This window comes from Saimiri boliviensis, chromosome 11, assembly GCF_048565385.1.
Source record: "Saimiri boliviensis isolate mSaiBol1 chromosome 11, mSaiBol1.pri, whole genome shotgun sequence".
In the NCBI taxonomy this organism is placed as follows: domain Eukaryota; kingdom Metazoa; phylum Chordata; class Mammalia; order Primates; family Cebidae; genus Saimiri; species Saimiri boliviensis.
Window position 1 is genome coordinate 103853088 of NC_133459.1, and position 13095 is coordinate 103866182.

The 13095-nt window shown below is 34.8% G+C and overlaps 1 protein-coding gene across 3 annotated transcripts in view; it reads left to right on the plus strand.

The window, feature by feature from the left end:
- Window positions 1-13095, plus strand: part of VAV3 (vav guanine nucleotide exchange factor 3) — a 396323-nt gene that overhangs the window by 366332 nt on the left and 16896 nt on the right. For all 3 annotated transcript variants that reach the window (XM_074381320.1, XM_039460910.2, XM_039460911.2), the window contains 2 exons: window positions 500-587; window positions 6892-7021. In XM_074381320.1, coding sequence (XP_074237421.1) covers window positions 500-587; window positions 6892-7021 — 218 coding nt within the window. The remainder of the gene's footprint in view (window positions 1-499; window positions 588-6891; window positions 7022-13095) is intronic.

The window sequence follows — 13095 nt, forward strand, 5'->3', positions numbered from 1 at the left end:
GACATGCATAACACTCAAGTTGAAAACCGAAGTTCTAATTGCAGCAGAAATAATGCACCTATCCAGACAGTTCATTAATACTTGAAAATATCTCTTAGAAAAACAGTAATAAGTGTTATAGGCTGCTAATTGGCATATTAGATTTCTTTCATAACAGTTGTGTTTTTGTGGTTTGATTTGTATCTATTTCTAGTAAATTCTAACAGTAAAAATTTCTCGATTTTTGTCTTATTTTTCTATGTTTTCACACTGAACTTAATAAATTGAGCATAATGATTAGTCAAATCCAATCTCCCTTCTCACTTCAAATATTGCTTGTATCTTCAACCAATCTAGTAAATATATTTTGTTAATTAGCTGTCACCAGTGTATTGACATAGGTATATATTTTGTCTGCAGAATTAATTCCTATAATGTTATTGGGGCATGCCCTCTGGTAATTATTGATTTCTACTGATTAAAAACACATTTATATTCATAAGTTATTCATTGCCCACAGGTACAATAATGAAGCAAAGCACATCAAGATTTTAACAAGAGATGGCTTTTTTCACATTGCAGAAAATAGAAAATTTAAAAGTTTAATGGTAAGCATTGATTATTTCTTTTCAATCTAGGATCCTTATTTTTCTTTTGTTAGAAAGGTCATTTTAATTCTATAGTTTCTTGGATATTTGGTTAACTGAAAAATTACTTAAAGAGAATCATATTCTAATTTTGCAATACAACCCCGAAAATTCTAATTTAAAAATCTCTAAGTTTTATATTGCTCAAATCATATTCTTCATTACAAATTGTTTGCAGGTTTTAGATAACATTTCGGTCTATATTTTTATGACACTTAGAGCAATGCCAAATTCAAATATAAATACAATAAACTTCTATTTGTGTGAGTTTGGTTTGTGGTTAAATGACACAGCCGATTTTTAATATACCTTTCTTTCCTCTTTTTTCTTCCTTTGTATCTATGTCCTGATCCAGGCAGAGGACAGCATTTTAAATCATAACACAAAAAGTTGTAATTAGTAAAGTAAGTCTAACATTTAGGTTCTATTTATATAAAATGTAATAAAGTCAAATTGAAAAGATTTTTATATTTTTCTGCTATTTTAAGTGATCTCTGCTGTGTTTCTCATTCATTACCTTGGATAATTATGCATTAACAAGGTAACATTTTTGCCACTTAACAGTTGATATTTCATAGGAATTGTATATTTAAATGGAAATAGTATATTGTCAAAACACATCAAATGATTAAGGATTATTCCCACAGTTTAAAAAAATACAACTTATTCACTCTTGTTAGCGTAGAAGAATATTTCATGTATGTCATTTAAACAATGTGTATATGTCATCATATATGCATTGCTAACAGTAAACTGTAAGTTCACATTTCCTTAAATGGTCTCAAGTGTGTTTCTCAAGTTTGGTAGTTTCTTGAGATAATGAAGAATTTAGATATAGGACGTAAGATGCATTTGCACTGCTAAGTACTTTGAGTAACAGTGAGAAGGACCACTCATTGATTGAACTGTTGATCAAATGATACATACTGCATCCTTCCAGAAAACATCTCAAAGCACTTTGCGGTTGTTAACAATAAAGTTAAACTGAATGTAAGGGAGCCTTACAAAGTAGGCCAGCTTGAATACCTTATCCAAAAATTTAGAACTGCTTCAAGGCAGGTGTCACTGTTTTAAAGAAATTGAAGCATCTTGAGTTGAAAGATAAATAAGAAAATCTCTATGGATATAAAGATCATTCCCCAGTTGAAGATCTAAGGATGGGCAGCAAGGTCATGTCCTGGAAAATGTAAACTCTGTCAAATTTGTAACCAAGATCCAGGCATCTTCCCTGCTGGAAGTGACTTACATTCTGTTGAAACAAGTAGGCTGAGCACAGAGAGAATTGGACCAGAGGAGTCTCTTCATAAAATGAAAACCTGGAAAGGAGGTGGCAAGTGGATACACAAATAATGAATGACAGGCACCGCTGAGACCTGATAAAAACATGCACAGGGGCTCTCCACATCTCTGCAAGGCACACCAGCTTGAGCTTTCACCTGCAGAACTTCCTTGGCTGGTAATGAGGCTGCTCCATGGTGTTACAGTTAATATGGGACTTAAAAAACTGCTGCAGGGGAGAATCACTTGAACCTGGGAGGCAGAGGTTGTGGTGAGCTGAGATCGCACCATGGCACTCTAGCCTGGGCAACAAGAGCAAAACTCCATCTCAAAAGAGAAAGAAAAAGAAAAAGAAAAAGAAAAAAACTGCTGCAGGGCCAAAGATAAATGCCAGCCTTGCAGACTTTGAAAGCAGCCAAAGTAACTCCCATCAGAGGAGACAAGCAAAGAAGATGAAAAGGAATAGTGACTGGAAAGGGCCAATCAATTTAGCTTTGTGTCACCTGGGTTCAGCTCAAGGAAGTTCTTCGGAAGCCAAGGTTAGATGTGAAAAGCCAGTAAGACCACGGTGACCTGGATTAATAGACATGGATGCCTGAGTTTCTATCTGCATGTAAAGCTGTGATTATAATGAAAGCAATACAGTCCCAGCATTCAAAAAATTTGTGCAAAAGAGCCTAAAAGTTTATACAATGATGTTTTCTGGAAAAGGAATTTCATCACAGTACTAAAATAGGCTTCCCTTATATGTTATGTATAAAATCTCAACAGTGCCGCTATTACACACGTGCATATATATTTCTTTCCTCCATATCTGGGGATGTTTTGTAAGGAAGCATGCATTACAGTGTGTTAAAGGGAAGGGACTAAGAATTTTAGCAAACCAAAATGAAACTAACAAACATTAGCAAAGGATGTAATTGTGAAAAGAGAAACAAGGATCTGAAAAAAAAAAAAAATCTCAATCTCAGAAAAGCACTTTTGTCCAATTTAGCAAATAACTGGAAAAATTGCTGAAGAGGCAGCTAAGCCAGTCTGAATCCTTTTTGTTTCATTTGTGGGGCAAATTTGTATTGAGTCCTCACTGTGTGAAATCACTTTCTGGAGAACTCAGAAAGACTCAGCCATTCTAAAAAGAAGCTTAAGAAGTAGTAAATATGTCTATACCAAGAACCTCACGATAGAGCAGTCCTTTGAACCTAGGCTGGGAAATGCCACATGGATACTTGATCAGAAGGAATGGCTCATATTCTAGTAACCTGAACTCCTGGAAGGAGGTAGAAGGTGATTAATTAGTGTAAAGGTTCCTCAAAATCAAGATCGTGCAAACTTCAAGGAGTTACCTTTTATCATGCTGGAGTCAAATAACACACTTCTCTATTATAAGGAGTGATCTGTGGATTTGAGTTGTTATTTCTTAAGAATAGTTCAGTATCCTCTTATTATTGGTATTAGTGTACTCTTCTATCTTTGAAACACAATAGGATCTGGAATTAAATTTAAATCTGGAAAGTGCATAAAACATAAGCCAACTCCAGAGCTGCTTTTAAATTAACTGGTTTCTCAATGTGAGGATTGGCCTTAGGTGGTTATGACTTAACCTTTTTTCCTTGAGTTTCAATAGCTTGGTTAATCAAAATATTTGTTTTTCTTAGTTATTAAATTCAAATCCTAAATGAATTTCTGTATCCAGATTACAAGGCATTAGTTTTGTTCTAATTTTTATGTATGCCAGACAGTCCATGTCCAAATGCTGTTTATAAACCATCTCCATTGCCTGTTTCCTTGGTAATTGGAATGACTGGCTCTCACTCATTATTTTTCAGAGACTTGAATTGTTGACACTACTGTGTCAGTGTGAGATAAGAAAAGCTTAGCGATTTCTTTTGTTTAGAGTCTTCTTATTTACTTGCTGTACCTGAAGGTCAATGACTGTTAAAGCAGGGGTGGATTAGACTAAAATACAGAAAGCATAAAGGCAAATTGGAAAAGATCCATGGTGACACTATTTAATTCTACCCAGTTAGAAACATGTAGGAAGATTTACCTTCATAAGACTGTAAAAATGGAACTAAAATATCTTCCATGCTTAGTGAAGTGATAAAGAGTATTTTGCAGTCTACTAAGCTGTATGACCCTAGGCCTTGGAAAAGTCACTTTTTCTTCCGTAAAATTTGGGGGTGGGTATTAATCACCAAATCCTTTTTCAGTATGATAATTCTATAATTTCTAGCCAAATTCATGTAAATTGTAATTCATAGTAATTCATAGCAAAAATCATAAAATTCATGTTACCTATAACAAAATTATGTTGAAGTTCAAAGCTATGGCTTTTAATTCTCTTCAAGTTTGTTTTCAAGTTTGCTAAAGAAAATAACACGTTTTACTCAATTTAAGTAATAAGACTGGGAGAAAACTCTTTGGTATCATTTGTATCAGTGACACTATATATACATACAGATAGATAGATAGATAGATAGATAGATTTTATATATATGGATAGATTTTATATAAATATATATATATTTATTACAGATACCTCACAAAATTTTGCTTTGTACTTAAAAAAAAAAGCAATATTGGTCACTAAGTATAATTTAATTCTATACCTTGCCTGTGCAAAACATGTTAAAATTCACCAAAATAAAAATGCTTTCAATAGTTCTGACCATTGAAACCATTTTGGAGATACAAACTTCTACATGGTATTTAGTTTCTTTTTCTCTTTCTTTTTAAAGGTTAGTCTGATTCCAAATTACTTGCTTCACCAGGGACCCACATTATCTGGGCCTGAGGAAGAAAGGAAGAAATAAATATTTTTCAAGTTATAGATACAATAATTGGAACACCCTAACATCTTAAGTCTAAGAAAACAAAGTTCTTTGGACATCACAAACACATAGCAAAAATGACTTCACTTTTGCTTGCCTCCCTGTTTTTGTGTGCGTGTGTGGATTTTTCTTTCTTTCTTTCTTTCTTTCTTTCTTTTTTTTTTTTTTTGAGACAGTTTCATTCTTATTGCCCAGGCTGGAGTACAATGGCATGACCTCAGCTCACTGTAACCTCTGCCTCCCAGGTTCAAGCAATGCTCCTACCTCAGCCTCCCAAGTAGCAGGAATTACAGGTGCCTGCCACCACACCTGTCTAACATTTTGTATTTTTAGTAGAGAGTTTTGCCATGTTGGCCAAGCTAGTCTCGAACTCCTGACCTCAAGTGATTAACCTGCCTCATCCTCTCAAAGTGCTGGAATTACAGGTGTGAGCCACCATGCATGGCCCCTGTTTTTGTATTTACATTTGCTAGGCACTATTTGCTAATAGTATGATATAGTTAAGAGCACAGACTTTGGAGAAAGACACTAGCTATGTGACCTTGCATATGTTTACTTACCTCACTGAGATTTGAGCATCAATGAGAATAAGGTCCATTTCATAATGTTCTTGAGTGACAGTTATAAGAAGCTATATAAAGGCCCTGGCACATGGGATAATGGGGTAGCTGCTACAATTTTTCACATGTATTAAGTACTTTATATATTCCTTGTTATCATATTATTGGCCCCATTTTATAAGTGAAATTGAAAAATCTCCATTTGCTTTATCCATTGCTTTAGCCAAACTATGCTGCTTTTAGTTTATGAAAGGTGATCTTTGTTTTATCACCTTTATGTCTGTTTCCAGCCTGCCTGCTCTATCTGAAATGATCTTTCCCCTGTTCCTGGCTATTGCAATTTTACTAGTTCTTAGGTTTAAGCCAAGCTACTTGTATTATAAAACGTTTCATCATCTTTCCCATTGGATACACAAAACGAAGTTCTATTTCATGGCTTTGAACTTTCCCTTCCAGGATGAGAACTCCCCGAGGGCAGGAACCTTATCTTTATAATCTCTGTCACACACGAAACACCTGGTACAGTGCATTCCACAACATACCTAAATTTTGTCCTAAATAATAAATAAATCATTGATGATTCTCTTTTTCTTCTTTTGAGTGATTTTTTGGACTTATTGATTTGTTTGGGGAACTTTGAACATAACGATTGAGCAGAGATATTAAGTTGATGGCAGTGGTATTTTAAGAAGAAATGAGGTTTTATTTTCCTGTTTTTCATTTTTTAAAAGGTGCTCTAATAGAAGCGTTGGATAATTCAGCTAAAAGTGATTTAGATTTTATTTTCATTTCAGATATTTATAAGAAATTTTGTATCTACAGTACTCATTTAATGATGGTGTATTTTTATTACGAATTATTATTCAGTTTCAGTTTACAGTATAGGGATTCAGATTTGTGAAGAATCTGTGAAACCAACCTGTCAAAAGAAATTTCCTGAAACCATAGTCTGAAAGATGGCATGTGGTTATTACATTAGGCTTGGATGTGTTTAAGGCAAATTATTTGTAAGAGAAAACTGGAATGAACTACACTGACCTCTGAGTAGCAGATATGCAGAGCTATGATGGGTACTGCACTTTATCATAAACTAAAAACAATGTCAAGTACTATTCGTGCTTTATCAACTTTTGTTTACCATGAAAAAGTACAAGTTTGTTTTTCTACGATTTAGAAAGAAAATAAGTGCAGGGAACTAGAAATTGCTGTATATTCAGCAAGCAGCTGTTCCTTTTATTTTGGTTTAGAAAGGCAAGTATTTCATAAATCAGAACAATAATTACTACTCTGAAATTGAGGTTTAGTAAGGTTTCTTTTCATTTGCTACATCTGACTGAAGACTAACAGGATATTCTCTATCCATGAATAACAATAGGGGATATCTCCTATTATTAATGGCCTGAGTAACAAGGGCAACTATTAGGTAGGCGTCGTGTACATCCAGACAGCAGGGAGATGATCATTTACTTAATCTTCCATAAACATATGGAAAATTTAGCAATAAATCAGTCATGCTTGTATTTATGTGTTCAGAAGTTGACATGTTTGAGAACAAAAGTATCCTTATCAAAAATATGTCTGATTATTTTTCCAAAGGAACTTGTGGAGTACTACAAGCATCATTCTCTCAAGGAAGGGTTCAGAACCTTAGATACAACTCTACAGTTTCCATACAAGGAGCCAGAACATTCAACTGGACAGAGGGGTAATAGAGCAGGCAACAGCTGTGAGTATTGAGAATACAATTTGCTGTCACTTAAAAATTAGAGGCGCAAAAACATTAAACATCTTCATTCCAAATTTTAAAATATAACTGATGAATGTGCTAATGCATGAACAAGGACTTTTTTCTGGAGCTAAGTAGAATCAGATGGACCAACAGGCTTATGAATATATCTAATTATAGATCTTTATGGCAAATTAAAAATTATGTTTGTGTTCAAAATTCCATCAGAAATGTAAAAGATATGTTAATATTTACATTATATACTTTTCATTAACTTTTATATTAACTAAACTCTTTTTAACTGACATGTAATGCTTGTGGTCATAATTCTGTTTGAGTAATAGGATGTAAGCAGGGTGGATACGCAGCTCATCAGTTAGCCTAGTATCTCAAATCTACATATGTTTTACTTTAATGACTGCTTTCAGAATTTTGACATTACTAACGTGTTTTTTGGGGTGCTGTTATTTCTAAAACCATACATTAGCCACTTTCTTTCAGAATGAGTTCTGTGCCACAGCTAATCACAAAAGATTAGCATGCAAACGAAAACATGAACTGTGAATCTAAGTCAAAAACTTTTTTTCTCATTGTTTAATGTTACATAATCTTCCTGGAGATAGATATAGTATGTAACAAAAAAAAAATGTAACAAAAAATGTCATGAAGAAGGTGTGATTTTATACTCTTATTTTGATATCACTTTTAAAAAAACTGTTTTAGGGGAGAAATGAATACAGTTTCATTACTCTTAGAATCTTTAGCCTAAGCAAAACTGGGATATCTAGCGGTATTTGAAAACAGAATTTGCATCAGTTTAATGTAACTTTATATTTTTGCCTAAAAGCAGAAACTAAAAGGGAAACAGGTAATGCTCTGGTTTTCAACAATGTCGGTGAAGTTTTATACACTTCAACTTAAGTAAACAAACAATTTGCCACATTAACTGACATGTTTTTTATTTAAGTAACTTAATAGATGTTCTCCTCACAGTGATCAATGAGTGATGTATGCCTAAGCTCTTACAGTGAAAGCAGAGCGAACTTCATGTTAAAACTTTAAACACCGATTACATTTTATCTTGTTACTTTTTAGCCCAAGATTACTTGACTATTTTAGATTCTCAAATAGGCATAATTTTTGCTCATTCAAAAATGGAAGTTTTCCATAAAAAAAAAGTTTTCCTACAAATTTCTTAAAACTCTGTTGAAGCTATGACATTTCCACCAGCATGAAACATGTAATTTTCAAAGCTCTGTTTCTTTGCCTTCCCAGCAGCAAGAGATAATAAAAGTTGCCAAGGAGGTCAGTTAGATGAGAAATCTTGTTTGAGTTGATCACTTAGCTCTAGAGAGCCTAGGAGGGAGAAGTGGGCAGACAGGGAGAACAGATGTCCCATATTAGGTAGGAAGGTCACTAACTTTCATATTTCACTCTGTGGTTTACTCCCAGCCAATTCCTCAGTGTTTAGCACATGGAGATATTCAGAGAATGTCATCTAGCAGGGAATGAAGTTTCCTAACCTAAAATTTTATCTCATGTTTAATGAAGTATTTAATGCTAAAACTTGTTTGGCAACTAGGAAGAGAATTACAAGCCCTTTTTTTTAAAAAAAAAAAAAAAACAAAAAAAACATAGTCAGTAGAATGTCTTTGAATATCCATGCTAGTCCCAGAGAAATTTTTCAACAAATAAAGTCATGGGTTCCATAAAGAATCAAATTTTAAAAATGATATCAAAATAAGAAAATAATATAAAATAAGAGAATAAAATCACACCTTCTTCGTGACTTCTCAAAGTTCTCTACCTAATCTTTTTAAGAGATTCTGATAACTTAAGTCAAGCCACTAAAACTTTTTTTTTGTGTAATTGTGAAGGGAAAGCAAACAATTCATTTAAAATTTTATATTTGGTTTTGTTTGGTTTTGTTGATCAGTTACTCATTCATTCGTTAAACAGACATATATTAAAGACCTAACACATACAAGGCACTGTTCTGGTTCTGGGATATAGTAATTAAGAAGACAAAGTTCCTACCTTTATGGAGTTTACATTTTAATGGGGAGACTCAGGCAAGTCTGGCTTGGAGGAATTTTATATTTTAATATGGAGTGATCAGGGAAGATCTCCCTCATAAAGTGACTCAAAAGAAGAGAAGGGGAGTGGGTTAGTAATGATTGCACAGTGGTTAACCCTCCAAGATTAGTCATTCATTACTGCAAAGAAGGATTACAATCTTTGATCAAATTTATGATACTCTCCCAATGTTTTATTTACTTTAGACTAACTTTGTATAAAGCTAGAGGAAGAGTAAGATGGTTCTGAGGACTAAATGAGGTGCTCTATATAAAGCATTTAGCATAGTGCTCTTACATGGTAAACAGTTAAAGTTATTGCTGACTCTGCAACTTCTACTTTCTCTACTACTGCTGCTACTTCTAACTCTTATTCTAACGCAGCACTTTTCTATATTTCTGAGGCTTGAATAAATTTACTAATTATGACATAGCAATTTCCATCTTTGCATTTATGATTTTTAAAATATAACTTGCTTATTTTATACCAAGTCTTGATAAAGGTTCACCCTTAAAGAAAGACTGCTTCTGTTTCTATGCATGTTGTACATCCCAGGAAGTGGTAAGGAGGAAATGCTGCATGTTCTGTATAGGAAGATTGTGCTGGATGTCTTCATATTGCTTACCTTTGGTTCATAACTTTAGATATGCTGCTGTCATCTAAAAATAACATTTGTCAAGCATTATTACCTTGGGATACTGGGTTGGACAGAAATGGCATCTCCATTACTTCTAAAAGGCCGTGGAGGATATAGAGCAGGTAGGGTAAAGCTTGGAACTATTCTGTGTTCTGAGTAGAGATTGAGAATGGAAGTTCAACTCCTGAAACCTGCTGTTCATTATTCTTACTATTTTTAAACAGTATAATCACCTTGAAAAAGAAAGTCTCAGAGCATTGCACAGGCCGATTGCTTCTGGGCTAGTCTAGGTTAGAATGTTCTTAGGATGTTTACCAACTATTTTTTCAAGTCTGTACAATGTGATAAGATTATGACAGGGCTATCTTAAGCAAATGCAAAATAACATGTAAAAAGATATTGATTAGAATTAAGCAAGTGTCCAAAGTATTGGTCAAGGAGCATAACATTTTAAAGTTAGGAGCCCATCATAGGCTGTCTCTCAGCCTGTCCCCCAGAGTGATGGCATTTTGTCTTTGTCTTCGGAATGACTTAAGAGTCATTCTAAGAAAGAAGAGAAGAGAGAAAAAGAACAAAGAGAAAACTCAGGCATAGCAGTGAGCTCTTGTGCTTCCCCTGGAAACTTCAGTGGCTCCATGAAAGATGCTCTATGGATCTTTGTAAAAATCCCATTATTTTCCAAAATGATCATCTCAAACCTGCCTTAGATTGCTTTAGGTATGCCTATAGGGCAGGCATCCCCAAACTACGGCCCGCAGGCCGCATGCGGCCCCCCGATGCCATTTATCCGCTCCTGTCCCCCCCCACACCCCCACCCCCGCTGCACTTCAGGAAGGGGCATCTCTTTCATTGGTGGTCAGTGAGAGGAGCACAGTATGTGGCGGCCCTCCAACGGTCTGAGGGACAATGAACTGGCCCCCTGTGTAAAAAGTTTGGGGACGCCTGCTATAGGGCTTGTATATTTGAAGGGCATTAAATTGACTTTTGCCTATCTTACTTTACAATGAACACTTAATTATTTTCAGGTCTGCCAGAGAAGCTGTCTGACCCTAGGCGAGTCATTAGCCTATCTGGGCCTTAGCTTTCTCATCTGATGAATAAGGAATGAGATTAGATATTTTATAATGTTCTTTTAAAAACAGCATCTTAGGATTTTTTCTTTGTGTGTATGAGAGAAGTGGGTAAGGTAATATTAACAGGTTGGCATACTAAGAAAAGTTGTATAATTAGCTATTTTGTGACCCATCAGCAGACCTAAATATTTTGCCAAGTGTTTATTTGTAGAGGACTAGTTGGGCCACAGAGTAGAGTTCGGTTATTTTTTAAAATGGCCATCACTATGTTTATATAATATCAAAGTATCTTCCATAAGAACTTATTCATTACAAAAGGATAATAGAAATAGCCAAGCTATCAAAGTTAACTTCACTATTAATGGGACAAAGAGATATCATGTACCTCCTAATATAATGCTCCAAGTAGGACGCACCAACACTTTGATGGTATTTTTGTCCCAAAAATGCATAAGTGGACCCTAATCATGATAAAACATCAGTCAATCCCAAATTGAAAGACATTCTGCAAAATAATTGGTTTATACTCTAAAAATGTCAAGATCATTAAAGACAAAGTCTGAGGAAAGGTTTCAGATTAAAGGAGACCAAGAGATATGACAACTACATATAGCATGTAGTCTTGGATTGAATTCTAGAACAGGAATTGAAAAGATACATATATGCACATATATTGATATATGTGTACATATATGTGTATACATATACACACATACATACACATATGTGTATGTATACATATGTACATAGTATCATATATTTTGTATATGTTATAAAATATGTGTATGTAAGTTCCTATAAAGGATGTAATGCAATTAGCAAATTTCAAATAAATTCTCTCAATTAAGAAATAGTACCACATCAATGCAATTCTCTGCTTTTGATAATTGTACTGTGGTTATACAAGAGAATACCTTTGCTTTTACGGAACATGTGCTGAGTATTTAGCAATAAGGGGCATTATGGCTGCAATTTATTCTCAAGTGGCTCAGGAAAAATACATAGATTGATAAAGTAAACATCATAAAATGTTAACATTTGGGGAGTTTGAATGAAAAATGTGTGGAAATTCCTTTTGCTATTCTTGCTACTTTAAGTCTGAAATATTTCAGAGTATAAAGTTTTAAATTGCGAAGATGATCCCATTTGCAGCTATATCTGAAGAATTGGGAGGTAGTGACAGTGTCCTTCTTTGGCCTGCTTCAGAGATAGGAGGGCCTGGTCCGTTGTTTTCAGGACATGTAGAAACATGTAGAACATTGGCATATACTGAACAGATCATATTTGAAGCCATCTGTTCCTTACCTGTGACTTCATTGGATTTGCTTATTCAGTCGTTCATCCCTTTATCCTGCAAATATTTTCAACACTTAGCATGTGCTAGACCTTGTGCTAGTTACTGGAATTATAATAGTGAATAAGATTCACACTCCGGTGAACAGGAACAGACAAAAACAAAGGCCTTCAATAATCACACATTTTGATAATCCTGATGAAACTGAAGCATAAGTGCAAGGAAATGGGAGCAGGATCATTTAACCTGTAGGGTCAGAGAAATACTTTTGAAAGTAACAGTCAGGCTGAACTCAAAGGGTCTGTGAGAGCTGACAGGGTGTGGGTTGGTGGCCAGTTGGGAACCTGCATAGTGAAGAGGTCACTTGTGTGAAGGTTCATAGCAACAGCAGAGAACTCTGTATGTTTAAGGAACTAAGAAAGGATCAATGTGTTGGGAGCACAGTGAGTGGATTCTGATATTTGCAGTAGGAATGTATTGAAGTTTTACAGACAGAAAATGGTGTGAACTAATTGACATTGTTTTAAAAGGCCACCGACTGCTCCTGAGGAGTTGCCTAGAAGGAGGCATGCACAGGAGGGAGATGAGTTAGGAGGCTCTTGCAGATGTCCACGAGAGGGATGAGCATGCTTTGGACATGAGTTGCATAGTGACAGTAGAGAAGGACAGTGGCAGATTTGGATATACTTTAGAGGTTGAGTTGATTGCATAAATAATTCGAGATCAAATTAGTACAAGTATGGTACATAAGTATTTGCTTTGGACAGCTGGCAAGTGATAAAACCACTGACAAACCAGGAAACAGAAGAGATAGAAGAGGTTTAAGAGGAAAAAGTAATCTATTGAGTTTTGCACAGTGTTCAGGTACCTACAGATACTCAATGGTTTAGTATGCAGTTGGCACCTAGGAGGGTGGTCTTGATTGAAGGTAGAATTTTATGAATGATTAGTACTTCATTTCATAGTTCACATAGAATATAGTGATGTGAGAATT